Raw genomic sequence first — 15,481 nt, forward strand, 5'->3', positions numbered from 1 at the left:
TGTCCAATACTATGGGCTACACTCTTATATGCATGAATGATTGATTAGTGATTGACATTAAAAAGTTTATTTAAAAAAAAAAACATTATTTGAGCATCACACACGTCTTTAACAATTTCCAGTGTCGGTGAGCTATATACGGTGGCTACGGACATGCAAAGATATAAATGCACGTTAATTGTTAAAAATGAAAAAATAATGTCTGGGTCATGGTTTTTAATTTTGAGTTGTAATTATTTTATGTGATTTTTTTTTGTAAATTTGTGCTATTAACTTTTAACATATGTATCTTGTTTATTTATTTGTATGTGTTATTTGTGTTTTATCTATCTTTTATAACAATGAATAGATAAGATGCATGGACAAAATCATATATATACGAATAAATTATTTGGAATCATACTATGATTCTTGGAACAAAAATCAACCTCAATCAAAATCGATGTTTGCTCTCTTATTTCGCAGTCTAATCGATCAATTTGTTACCCAGCAGTATTAGGTGCACAAATAATCCTTCTTCTTTTTTCATGCCATGATTTTGCCATTAATCCCACCCAGGTGCTCCATTTCACATTATTATATACGGATAAAAACTCATGTATAGTCAACTTCATGTAAAATTAATAATTGAGATACGTTGACTAATTTAACTAAATTTTTATCTAACAACACTTAGTTATTAAATTCATGTGAAATTAATTGCACCTGAGTTTTCATCTTATACAACTCCCAAAACATGCAACTTTTTTCTTCTCCCTTCTTCTCTTCTCTTTTTTCTTATATCCGCTGCTTTCAAATTTTCTCATTAATGGAGGACTCTACTAAAAACAAGTGCTCAATTTTTTTAACAACAAATGTCACAAATTAAAAAAAAAATTTGTGTTATTATTAAAAAAATTGTTATTTAAATAAATTTTTTGTACTTTTCAACTAAAATGTTTATTATTAATATAAAAAAATATAAAAATTATGTAAGTAACTAGATTGACATTTAAAATTAAGGATAAGTATTGTTTTGGTTCCTAACATTGAGGGTCAGAATCAAAACCGTCCCCATCGTAATTTTTTATTTAAAATCATCCTTAACATTTTTTTTTATTAAAATCGTCATTTTTAATAAAATTTTTAATTCTATTCCTAAACTACCTTTATATTAATAAAAAATATAAAATTTTAAAAAATAAAAAACAGAACGCGTTTTGAGGGGAGGGAGAGGAAAGGAAACGCGTTTTTGTTTCAGGGGTGGGGTGGGGAAGGAAACGCAAGGGAGGGAGGGGAGGAGGCCGTCGCTTTCACCGCGGGTCTCCGCCGTCGCTTCTTGCCATCGCCGCCACCTTTGGGTCTTTCGCCACCAAGCACAAGCAGCGAGAGAGGAGATCTGAGAAAGAGAGAGGGAGCACCGGTGGAGGGGAGGAGGCCGCTCCCATAGCCGCCGCCACCATCCGACACCTGCATCATCGCCGCCGTGGAGTGCGTCGCCAGGAAGGGAAGCCCGAGTTGCCGATCTATCCAGCCGTGGAGTACGTCGCTGCTGTTCATGCATGCTCCTGCCACCGCCGATCTATCGAACCGTCGTCGGTCCGTCGTCCACGAGCTGTCGGTAGTCCTGCTTCGCCTTCTGCATTTGCTTTTGTTTGTGTGGATTTTTCTGTTTTCCGTTTCTACTTGTGTTGATTTAGTTATTGAATTTGTTGAATTTGTGTTGATTTGTTGAATTTCTGTTTCTGCATCTGTTTCTGTTTTGTGCTTGTGATATTGTTATTCTTGGTGGTGTTGGTGTTAGTGTTGGTGTTGGTACTTGTGATGGTGCTTATGGAGGTAAAAATATCGGTAGGAGTGGAGAATATTTTTGTCTAAAAAAAATAAAAGAACGATTTTAATATAAAAAAAATGTTAAAGATGATTCTAAATAAAAAATTACAATAAAGATAATTTTGATTTACTCAATATTAGAGACCAAAATAATACTTATTCCTTAAAATTAATAGACTAACTTGATTAAGAGACTAATTTGATCACTGCATAGTTACTATCTCTCTGACCCTTATTTAAAAACGAAGAAATTAAAAGACAAATTAGATAAAGATATTCAACAAGTAATAATAGATCTTACTAGTTGACAAGGTGAATGTATAAAATATTTTTATATTTTATGCATAAAAGCGCCGAAGAAATTGTTCTAGCAACAATTTTATTTGCGATTATTCCCATTAATTCTCGACAAACGTGGTTAGGTTATGAGCTATCATGCATCGATATGGGACACGACATGATACAAGACATGTCGACATGCAAATTTTAAACTCTTATAAGATACGGAGATATGCATATATATAAAATATAAAGTATTTTTTAGATAAAAATTATAATAATATTTTAATATTTTATTGATATAAAATATAAATTAATTTTTTAATTATTTTTAATGTCTTATTTTAATTATATTAAATATTAAAATATTTTTTGTTTTAATAAATAATAATATATACTATATCAAAATTTATTTCAAGAATATCTGTTAAAAATAAAAATTGATACACTGACATGTGATGGTATTTAGGGATATCCAAGTGTGTCCGAAAATAATTTTTTTTATTAAGACACGATTGGACACAACAGACACGCGTGTCAGACGAGTGTTGATCATATCGTGTCCAAAATATATACAACACACATACACATCAATTTAACAAAGTGTCCGAGTTTTATGGATTATGAAAAAATAAACATGAACTCCTATTCGTAAATAAGACTAAGGCTCCATTTGGGAAGTTACAAAAGTAACTTTTTTAAACTTTTGAATCATAAAAAGTAGTAGTATTAATGTCTGGTGTAATTTTTAAAGTCAAATTGCTATTTTTTAAAAAGCTATTTAGGAGTTTATAGAGAAATTAAAAAAATAACTTCTCTCGTACTACTACTATTTTTTATCACATTTTTTTTAAAATAAATAATTTTAAAATTAAAAATTTAAACACAAAATAACTTATTTATAATTATTTATTATTTAAATTATTTTTTTTAACGGAGTTTAATTAAACTATTTATCCAAACTGAACCTAAGCAATAAGCATTATAATATTTATACAAATATACAATAAACATTTTCCCAATATTAAGACTCTTTATAATTTTTTTTATGATATCTTTTAGTCTAACAAATTAAAAATTAATTTACTGTAAATTTGAGTTTCATTTAACAGTTTACAATAGCTAATAAACCAACTTTAAGTTATAACTTTGTAGAAGAAAAAATGGAAATGTTTGGGTGATTTCATGAAATGAGAAGGGGGATCCACCATTCACGCGTATGGAACGACATGTTTGCTCATAAATCAAATGCAGCCAAAATTTTGATTCCCACTTGTGAATATAAAGTCCAAACTCGTATTTTTGGTCCGTCGCAATTTAATACATCTGTCCCTTGCCTTTTACGTGTTCATATGTCTGTATCAAACACCACTTTAAGATTGTGGTAAGATTGGAATCAGAGCAAAAGGTGCAGTGTATGTGATTTCAATATGAAGAAGAAGGGTTTGTGATTAGATTCTGTGGCTCAAAAATTCTGCACCACTAGTGGGAGAGATTGTGATTTTCTTTGAGTTTCATGGGTCTGCTATGTTAAATATCTTAGAATAGGAATCATTGGGAATAGATTCTGCAGCGTTGTTAGCTATGATTTTTTACTGCAGGGTTTAGACTGATTTAATTGATAGAATCCTTGTAATTACATCACTAAAGATAAACCTAAGATTCATCAATGATTAGACTTTAAAAATGATAAAAAAAAAAATAAGATTTTGACATTTATAAATATTGTAAAAAATTAAAAGTTTTAAATTAGTTAATAAGTATTTTTAGGACACTTTTAAGTTTTAAGTAATATTTATAGAATAATATTACTAATAACCATTTTTACTTTTTCAATGCTCCAAATTGTTCTCTTATTTTTTATTTTTTTTAATTCTATTCTATTTACTATTAGATTTGAGTTTAAATTAAAAAAATATATACTTTTTAATGTTCATTGTTATATTTTATGTTAGATTTTATCTTTATTATTCTAATTCTAAACTGATTTGGTAGGTTATTGATATACTATTATATATGTAAATCTGAATAGATATATTATATGTTGATCAAATTTGTTACCAAAAATAATATTTTTTTATTCTGTGTTGTTTTTTATTAAAATTTTTTGTTTATTTTTGTTGATATTTAAGTATACTATTGTTATTTACATTTAAGTATTAAAAAAATAAATTTTATCATCTCATAACTTTAACTACTTATACATATATAAATTATAACACCTTAATATACAGATTTTTATACGAGTCATAAGTTAAAGATATTATAGTGGTACAATTTAAGATGGAATAATAATAAGTATATGTGTGTGTTTAAATAAAAGATATAGTAAACAAAAAGTTTGAAAATGAACAAGATAAAATTGCGGACGAAAAATACTCACGTATATAGATAACAGACGAAAGGTAAAATGCGTTCAAGAAAACGATAAGAATAAAATAAGGCTGACTAGGGTACAGAAATTTAATACTAGATTGACAACAGTATTTTCTATCTCTCCCAAAGATACATCATCGCCTCTATAGACAAGTTACAAATTAAACATTTACATACTTCTTATTGAAGGTTTTCAAAATAAAATGGAGATATTCTAAAAGTACAAAATATAATCAATAAACTTTGCCGCCGTCCAGACGAATTCAACTTATTGTTGAGCATCAGGACCTATATCTGAAAAACAAAGAATATATACGGAATGAGAACCCTCGACCCATAGGTTCCCAGTACAGTAAAAGTGTCAAATAAATACAATGCACTATAACATAAATTTACAAAGCATCTTAAACTTCTTACCTCCTTGTATCCATTCTAAGTTCTCAATAATCCATAACTTGGCAACTATTATAGGAGATTCTAATTCTAACCCAATATCCTTCATACCATTCATTCTACCTTTCTCCAATATCATTTTAAATACCAAATCACGTCCTTCATCCTCATGTACAAGATCATGAACTTAATCAAATTCAATTATTTGGGAATCATTACTTGCATTAACCCACTAAACCCTTCGATTATTCAAACTTAAGATATTATAGTCAACTTTTACAGCTCCTATTCGTAACTATCCTATGTTACTGCTTCCGCAAATTTCTGCTGCGTCACTCTCTGATTATTAACCACCAAGAATCCAATCATGCATTCATGTCATATTCTCCTATTGAATCACAAAACTTAAGCCCACTTTTAAGCTTTCTCAACCTGACCGAAATAATGCTTACGCTCATAGTAAGACTCAATCACAATCTCTTAAAAATTCTTGATCTCCAAACTCACATTACCTAATCGTTCAAAACCTATAATATCAATTGCCTAGCAATTAATCATTCCCCAATTCCTATACAAGTACTCAATTTCACGAAATTTCATTCCAATTCAAATCCAAACTATACCAATGCTAATTACAAGCCCCCTCTACTCTAAATCATCGGATTCCAACCAATTCAAGGCTAATTAAACAAATCATCCGATCAACTATCCGCTTCTAAGTATTTCACTCAACAACCTAAAATTAACACACCAATCTCACATATACTACTGCCAAGATTCCCATCTCGGCGTTCCCTCATTGGTTTGTTCTAGAGAATTCCTCCTCAAGTACCTCGCTCATGTCCATGAGACGTTATTCGGGTCTTGTCCACACCAAACAAGCGATATCGAGGTGATCAACCTCAATATCTCAAGTTAAGTACTTCAAATTATCAAAGGTACACTCATGAACTTCATACTAGACATATCGGTTAGATACCCTAACTAGCACAGGCACAGACTCAGAGTATGCATTTAAGCATAAATAGTCCCTCCTTCAAGCTCACGAGGATGAACTGCTCTGATACCATAATTAATTATCCAACCATTTGAACTATTCAATCCTCAATTCCTCAACTCATTCAAAGTTCTCAATTTAATATGCTTCAAGCCAATACTCATCAATAATTAATATAACAACATTTGTTCATATATCAATTCTTACTCATTCAACCAATTCATACTCATACCCCCCACAATACCCCCAATTATCATCACAATACAAGCATCACTTTCACCTTTCTTACCTTTTTCCGACCTCCTGTCCAAATTCACGGCCTTCAACCAAATTCATGGCTTTCGGCCCAAAATTTATCAATTCAATATATATATATATATATATATTACCCATAAATGCACAATCATTATCATCTATACCAACATCAATTCTATAAACACCATATCAATTCCCTCCATACTAATATCAATCTCATCCATACATCCACTACACATATCAACACATTCAAATATACCATTCAATCTTATTTCTAGGGGCATCTAACTTAGGAATACAAATTATACTACACGGTACTTAAATGAAACTTAAACCGCACCATAATGACGACAGTTCGCACCCAACACATCACAACTCAAGCTTCCAAGACTCCCGATCAACACCAATAAGCTTTTAGCCACCAACACCTTGTTTCAAGTGCTCCAAATTCACCCAACAACACTAACATAACCAATTTCACATATATATTAATTTAAGGTTCACAAAATTGATAAATCACAAGGGTTTGAAGATTCCTTACCTTAACCCATGAAATTTATTGATAAAACACATCAATGGCTCATACTAGAACACTCCTAAACAACTAAAAAATCACAAGATTTCCTCAAAACCTAAACCAAATTCAAAATAAAAGGAGGAAAACAAAACTGGAAAGAGAGCTTAGAAACATTCACTACAATACCTAGATAAAATTGAAGAGCTCGTCCAAACGACGCGTGGTCGCAAACAACTCGTTAATCGGAGCTCCAGACCAAAAGTTATGGGCAGAACAAGATTTGGGGTGAATAGTGAAACCCCAAATCTCCTCTCTCTCTCTCTCTCTCTCTCTCTCTCTCTCTCTCTCTCTCTCTCTCTCTCTCTCTCTCTCTCTCTCTCTCTCGTTAAAATAAGTTGAAACTAATTAATTAGGGCTTGTAGGTTGGGCTTGGGCCCAATTTGGATCCGGTCCAATCGGTTTAGCCTGTTGGCCCAACTTTGAGCCAAAATCTTTAAAATTAGTGTTTTAATTCACTTTTATTTACTCTTACTTTTCCCAAATTAAATTTTAACTTTTTACCTTCTTTACTCATAAATAATTTTCTCAGACGCAGTACCGGACGGACTCAAGCCGGTACTGCCGGCTAAAATGTCACTTCACATTTTTACGCTAACCTATGTTTTTCGACTCAGAAAAATTCATTGAGTCCAAATATCATATCGGAATTGTCGAATTTCGATTGCTATATTTTCTCACTCTTTTTTCATATTTAATTAATTGCTTAATTATCTATGGTTTGACCGGATTTTACATAAGTAATGATATCATGATATATAAAATATGATAAATATTTTCAGTTAATTTTTTGTCTACTAACTATTATGTTCTTTTAGAATTTTTTTATTATAAAATAAAAAATTATTTCCCAAAAAAATTATTTAAACTTTAATTTATGGAATCTAACTTTTTTTTCTTTTGCGGGAACAAGTTTGCCGTATCATGCGACGAACTTCAAACTCCTATGCTCCCTTTTTGGTGGACAGTAGGAGTGTTCAAAACCGATTCGATATAAACAAAACCAATTAATCAAACCAAATAAATCGATAATCGAATAAATCAAAAACCGAAAAAAGAAAATTTTGCTATTTTTATTCGGTTTGGTTCGATTTTCGATTCTAACACTAAAACTTGAACCAAACCGATCCGAACCGGAAAATACATATAAGTTAATCTTACTCCACTCAACCTAATCCAACCCTAATAGTTTATAGAGATACACTACTCTCTCTCCCTCATGTCGCAGAAACACAGAAAGCCACAAACTCCTCTCTCACTCACGCAGTCTCAGACTCCGTTCTCTTTTCTCAGTCCCGGTCCTCTTTGCTGTCGTCCGTCGAAGCCTCACACCGTCCAATAGCTGTGTGTGCTCCGTCGTAGTTCATCAGCCTCCATCTGTTCTCACTTATCAGCACCTTTGTGTTTTGTTGTTTTCAGCGTCTCGTGCTCTATCGCAGTTCATCGGCTATCCAGTCATGCAACGTCTAGCCTCTCCGCCACCGCCCAGTCTCTCCGCGTCTGTCGTTGCATCTTTCAGTCTTTTAGGTAATGTTTGTTTTGAGGTATTGGGATGGAGATTGGGAGATTGAGACTCAGTATCATGTTTATTGACCCAGAGACTAGTACTAAAATTTCAGTTTATGTTCCTAAAATTTCATTATTTCAATACCTGGAGACACAGGAGACTGAAATTTTTTGGGATAGAGTATGAAAATTTAATAACATTTTATACCTAAAATACCCCTAATTCAATTAATTAATTCTAACTTTACCCTTTGTGCAAATTAAATTAGTGCTTCATTGTTATTTCAGTCTCTGTCTCCCATTTTACACCAAACACAATACTGAAACTTATTTTAGTTTCTGTCTCTCAGTCTCTGTCTCTCTTCCAAACGTTACCTTAAGATTTTTTATTTTTTCTTAATTCTATTTTTAAATTCTTTTTATTTGTCATAATTTATTGTTATAATTCTGCTTTTTAAATTCTATTGTAAAAATTTTCAAGTTTTAGGGTTTTGATTTTTTTTAATTCTATTTATTTTTTATAATTTGTTGTCATAATTCTATTTTTAATCTAATTATTTGTTACTTGCTAATTTTTGTTAGGATTATTTGCTGATAGCTTTGATAGTTTAATTTCATTGTTTTTGTTCTTAATCTGATTATTTGTTATTTGCTGATTTTTGTTAGGATTATAGGCTCACGGCTCTAATTGTTTAATTTCATTGTTTTTGTTCTTGTTGATTTTAATTTAATTATTTGTTACGTGTAGGTTTTATTGTAATTTTTTGTTCTTGCCTCTATTTTTTAAAGCCAATTCTAACAACTTAATTTTTTATTTTTTTGTTATTCATTTTTTGTTGTATACAGTATACAATATATTTATAAATAGAGTTCTTTTAATTTTGTTTTTTTATCTTTTTAGTGGGTTGAATTTTTAGGTTTCTGTTGACGACACGGAGATAAAGAGATTGTGATCCGTAGAGTAATAAAAAATTGGAAATATATGATATATAATTTGAAGGATTGAGAAAAAAAAATATAAAAAAAATTATCCTGTATTTTATAATAATTTATTTCTTATACTGAAAGTTTAGTCAATATATTTTGTTTAAATATGTGTTTTCTGCTAGAAGTTGTAAGATATCATTCTCAAGATCTATTTGTATTTGGTTTAAGAAATTTTTTTTATAATTCTTAAAGGTTTATATGGGATATCTTTGTAGCATCAATGCATTTCCTTACATCTGTATATAAATTATTGTGTTTTATTTGGAACAGGCATTGAGATGTCTTTATTTATTGTGTTCTAATTAAACTGATTGAATGTCGGTTGAATTTTGGTCAAATTATTAAACTAATTAATTAATTATTTTATTGGTTCTCGAACAATTTGGTTCTCGTAACTTTGCTCATTTTCTTACTTAATGTTCATTCATAAATAAGGGTGGAAAAAAATCAGGTGGTCTGTCAGAGGTCTATATTTAGTCTAATCTGTTATAAAATAGGCATAGATTCAAACTTTTATAAAAGCCTTATTATGTTAATAGGCCAAATTCAGGCTCACTAATTAGTTTTATTGACCTGTTAGACCTGTCTGGACCTGTTAATACATAATTACATATATAAATAATTTTTTATTATTAACAAAATTATGAGATATTTTAAATTTATTATATTTAATTATAAACAATTTTATATATTTTAAATACTTCAAAATTTAAATTTTTTATAAATATTAAATATGACATATTAAATATAAATATGTTTATTAAAAAATAAATTTTTTTAAATAATATTTTTATTTTTGTAAAAAAAAATTATTAAGCCTTTTAACAGGCTTCAGGCCAGGCAGGCTGAATAACAGGCCAAGCTTAGCACTTTAGGAAAAGCCTATAGCAGGCTGCAGGCCAGGTTGAGCTAGCTTGTTTAGACAGTCTGCCAGGACCTGCAGCTTGAATTGTGTTTGGCCTGATCTGGCCTCTTATAAAAGAGGCACAAGCTCAGATTTAACCTCTTCTAAAAACCTTAATATGTTAATAGGCCAGATTTAGGCTCACTAATTAGTCTTATTGACCTGTCAGGCCTGCCTGGACTTGTTAAAACATAATTAAATATATAAATAATTTTTTATTATTAACAAAATTATGAGATATTTTAAATTTATTATATTCTATTATAAATATTTTTTTTTATATTTTAAATACTTTAAAAGATTAAATTTTTTTATAAATATTAAATATGACATATTATATTTAAATATTTTTATTAAAAATAATTTTTTTAAATAATATTTTTATTTTTGTAAAAAATAAAATATCAGGCCTTTTAACAGGTTTCAGGCCAGGTCAAACTGAATAACAGGTCAGATCTAATACTTTATAAAATGTTTATAGGTTAAGATTAAGCTAATTAACTACACGACAGACCAGATCTGTTAAGAGCAAAATCTGGCCTATTTTCACCCTTACTCATAAAACGAAACAACTTAAATTAAAGCATATCCATTGAAGGATTTGTTTGAAAAATTTTAAAGTAACTTTTTTAAACTTTTGATTTATAAAAAATAATAATATTAATATTTAGTGTAATTTTCATAACTAAATTATAGCTTTTTAACAAGTTATTTAAGTGTTTATAAAAAAATTAAAAAAATAAATTTTCTTGTAATACCTTTTTTTTAAAATAAATACTTTTAAAATAAATTTATTTATAAACTATTTTTAATATAAATATTTATTATTTAAACTATTTTTTAAAAGAAGTTTAATTAAACTGTTTAGCTAATTTAGATTTAATTATATATTTTTTAAATATTAATATTTAATATTTAGTAGCTATCTCACAAAACCCTAACTAAACCCTCCCTGCAACCACAACTACCATCACCATCGCCGCCGGCGCCATGGACTTCACTCCGCCGCCGATCGAAGACGGTTTCACGGCGGAGAAGCTATTCAACCAGGGCTTCTCCTACACCTACGACGACGTCATCTTCCTCCCTCATTACATCGACTTCCCGGCGGAGGCCGTCGATCTCTCCTCCCGCATCTCCCGCAACGTCCCTCTCTCCGTCCCATTCGTTGCTTCTCCGATGGACACCGTTTCCGAGTCCGCCATGGGCGCTGCCATGGCCTCTCTCGGGGCCATCGCCATTATCCACTCCAACATCTCCCCCGCCACCCAGGCCGCCGTCATCCGCTCCGCCAAGTCCCGCCGCGTTCCCATCCTCTCCCACCCGGTCTTCCTCCCTCCCTCAGCTTACATAGACTCCCTGGACGACTTCGCCGATTCTCCCTTCATCCTCGTCACGGAGTCCGGCAACTCTAAGTCCAAGCTACTCGGCTACGTGTCAAAAGAGGATTACACGAATCAAAGCGACAAGAGCTTGAAAGTCCGCGATTACATGGCTCCCTCAACACCTGTTACGGTGCCCTGGAGCCATGACTTGAAGGCAAGGACGAATACTTTGCTCTCATTAAGTAAAATCTTTTGGTGTTGTCTTTGTTTACATTGTCTTAGTTTTTCTGCCTCCCTTACTTTTTGAAGGAAATTGACAAGGTCTTGGAGGAGAAGAAGGCGAATTTCGTTGGGCTGGTGAAAGACAACGAGATGGTTGATGTGGTTACCAAGGATGATGTTGAGAAGGTTAAAGGGTACCCAAAGCTGGCAGGGCCTGGATCGGTGGGTGCCGACGGGGAATGGATGGTTGGGGCGGCGATAGGGACGAGGGAGCAAGACAAGGAGAGGTTGGAGCACTTGGTGAAGGCCGGGGTGAATGTGGTGATTCTTGACAGCTCACAGGGTAATTCTAGTTACCAATTGGAGATGATCAAGTATGTGAAGAAGGTGTACCCGGAACTGGATGTGGTTGGTGGGAACGTGGTCACTATATACCAGGCTGAGAATTTGATCCAAGCTGGTGTTGATGGATTGAGGGTTGGTATGGGGTCTGGTTCAATTTGCACCACGCAGGAGGTTTGTGCAGTTGGGCGTGGTCAGGTATGAACGTTATTTTGTTTTATTTTATTTGTCAATTTGGTGTTATCTTTGATCTTTGCTGCCTGTGTTGTTGTTTGTTGATGGCCTGGAGTTTTGAGTTGTTTGTTAGATATGAGTTTAGATTGTGATCAATTTTGATAGTTGTTATGTTTTGAGAAGGTTTGGTTCAGTGATTAGGTTGAGCTTAATTGCAGAAGAGATCTTGCTACTCAATTGTAAGGATTGTACAGTATTAACTTATTAAATGATTAGAATTGCATTTTGTTTGAACAGTGTTGACTTATTGAATAGTATTCAGTGATTGGGATTACAATTTGCTTTAGATGGTGATGATTTTCTTATGGAATGACTAAGTTTAAGTAGTTTTGACTTTGTATAGATTGTTAATATTGCATTTAAGTGTTTGGGAATTTTCAGCCCTGCTTTCTACCCTGTTCTCAATTATATGTTCTGGCTTGCAGGTGCTAAGTTATTAATATTGACTTCATGCTTTTCAGGCAACTGCAGTTTACAAGGTTGGATCTATTGCTTATAAAAGCGGTGTTCCTGTGATTGCCGATGGTGGCATCTCAAACTCTGGGCATATTGTCAAGGCTTTGTCATTGGGAGCATCTACAGTTATGATGGGAAGCTTCTTAGCTGGTAGCAACGAGGCTCCTGGAGCTTATGAATATCAGGTATGGATAAAAAACTGGGTCAAGCTCTGCAACAATAGCTGTGATATAATGTGGATCAGTGTGATGATAAAAGAAAATTTACTGCTCAGAAAAATGATGAAATTGTAAGAGCATCAAAACTCTATGCTCAGGAAAAACATTTTTATATATTTATTTATTTTTGTACTTGGTGTTGACTCTGGGAAGAAATTTTGGGAGTAATTCGTGATTAATATTTGTTCAAGTCCTTGGTGTACTTGAAGTGAAAAGATTGCAATATTTTGAGCTATTCTTCTTCCTTGCCTTTGGTTAATATGCATAATTGATTTTTACTTCACCAGAATGGTCAACGAGTAAAGAAGTATAGAGGAATGGGTTCACTAGAAGCTATGACTAAAGGAAGTGATCAAAGATATTTGGGTGACACTGCAAAACTAAAAATTGCTCAGGGGGTTGTTGGAGCTGTTAAAGATAAGGGTTCTGTTTTGAAGTTCCTACCATACACCATGCAAGCTGTCAAGCAAGGGTTTCAAGATATCGGTGCCAACTCTCTGCAGTCTGCTCATGACCTCCTCAGATCCAAGGTGTTAAGGCTAGAGGTACGGTTATCGTTTCTTGTTGTCTTCATCATTTCTGCACTAAATACACTAGTTCTCTACAGGGTTTTTTTATTTTTAATTATTTTTATTGTTTTCAAACCAAACAAAGGGAAAAGGAGTAAAAAACATTTGTGTTAAATTTTTGCATTTTCCTAGAACACATTTAATGCATGTTTTGAGATTATTTACGGCATTTTTGGATTTGTACAACTTCCTAACATTATAGATTGAAGTGAGTGGTTTGTAAATGTGCTCCAGAAGCAAGAAATTATTTTACCTCATATTTTAGGTTTTGTTCTCTTTTTGCTCGGAAGAGTTGTTCCCATACAAGTTGGGATTCAAAAAATACTAGTGTTTTCTGTGCGAACATGCATCTTGAATTGAAAATCATAAGAGGAGAAAAGTACTATCTGAAAACACACTTTACTCTAAGTTGTGTAAGGGGAATCAGATGTATTTGCCTGCAAATCTGCAATTGCAACCTCGTCGTCATGGAATTAACTCAGGCAAACAATAAAATATGGTTTATGTTAATATTGTCGTTCAGATTGGTATTATAAAATTTATAAGCTTTTCTGAACTAGTGTTTTTCTGAAATACTTTCTAAGACTAAAAGAGGGATTTACTCAAATTTGTTTCTTAATATTTGGTATGCTCTGTTCAGGTCCGGACTGGAGCAGCGCAGGTTGAAGGTGGAATCCATGGTCTGATTTCTTATGAAAAGAAATACTTTTGAAGTATGAAACCATTAAAAATGGTTGTAAGCCGTGGTAGAAATTGTTGTTGTAAGTTTAAAAAAGGGCATAAAATGTTACTCGGGCAGTCACAAGTTGCTGCCAATGATGTTATTAGAAATCGAAACATTGTGGATGATGGTGGCCACACCATGATTTTATGGGATTAATCCGAGTTATTTTTAAAATTTTCTACAGGTTTTGATTCCGTCGTAGTTGTCTTGTATTTTAAATAGATGTTTTAGTTGGTTATCCTTTTTGTGCCAATCAATACTTAGTGAACATTATGTAGTGCGTTTCTTATACTTGCATGTTATTATAGTAGATAAAAATATGAAAACAAAACAAAAGCAATAAACAACTGTGAGTTTACAATGAAACATGCCCGGGACTTTTTTTTTTTAAGAAAAATATTCATGAAAAATGTTACTAAACAATACAAACAATCTTGTCTAATATACATACCAATATCACTGAGCCATTAGAAAATACGGGGAAAATGAGTAATGACCATGGTAAAATATAACTATTGTCTATTGAGATTGTTTACTTCATTAAGTAGAAGAGACATTTAAAGTTTATGCATTATTAGTGATGTTGAGTGATGAGTTCAATTGAGTATGTAGAGAAAATCTAAAGGAAAAAATGAGTTAAGAGTACTTTTGAGTTCTGGTAATACACTATTAATAAACCACCAACAATGCTTCATCCTTCCCTCGTCACCCTGTAAACGTAACTAACTAACGTTCCATCACTTTAATTTTTGTATCATCTTTATTTGTTAGCTAATTATTCATCCTATATACGCAGACTGGGCTGAACTTAACGTGTGCAACTACTGGAATTTCAACTTCAAAGGGATCACCTAATGCCGAAAATACTGAATCCGAGGTTTGTATATAATAAGCGCACGTAATTCACGAGTTCCGTGATTATACAATAATTTTTGAGTGTGGGAAATATATTTTTCAGAGGCAAATGGTGGAAGGTGGCAAGAAGAGAATCGAAAGTTGAGAAGTATGGTGGATCAGATCGCCAAAAGCTATATAGCCAACTGCAGGCACAGCTCTTCATGGCTTTGCAGAAACAAAAGCTTACTCATCATCAGGTTTTCAATATTTTCAACATTTAATTTCGTCAAATCATCACATAAATTAGTTCATATGATTTCAAGATATTTTATTAATACACATTTCTGTTACTATATAAATCTTTATAATTTTATCACATTTTTAATTCAATTTAAGAATAAGTACTGTTTTGGTCATCATTATCAAAACCTGACCAGTAACTAATGGGTTACAATTCAAATAACATAATAT

At 32.1% G+C, this 15,481-nt stretch overlaps 1 protein-coding gene across 1 annotated transcript; it reads left to right on the forward strand.

The window, feature by feature from the left end:
* Nucleotides 1-10,993: 10,993 nt before the first annotated feature.
* On the forward strand, nt 10,994-14,347 carry LOC112697504 (inosine-5'-monophosphate dehydrogenase). The gene is made up of 5 exons (XM_025750713.2): nt 10,994-11,622; nt 11,718-12,170; nt 12,668-12,847; nt 13,168-13,425; nt 14,090-14,347. The coding sequence occupies exons 1-5, from the start codon at nt 11,074-11,076 to the stop codon at nt 14,159-14,161; spliced, it is 1,512 nt and encodes a 503-aa protein (XP_025606498.1). The 5' UTR covers nt 10,994-11,073; the 3' UTR covers nt 14,162-14,347.
* The last annotated feature ends 1,134 nt before the right edge of the window (nt 14,348-15,481 follow it).

The sequence above is a fragment of the Arachis hypogaea genome, chromosome 16 (assembly GCF_003086295.3).
Source record: "Arachis hypogaea cultivar Tifrunner chromosome 16, arahy.Tifrunner.gnm2.J5K5, whole genome shotgun sequence".
Classification (NCBI taxonomy): domain Eukaryota; kingdom Viridiplantae; phylum Streptophyta; class Magnoliopsida; order Fabales; family Fabaceae; genus Arachis; species Arachis hypogaea.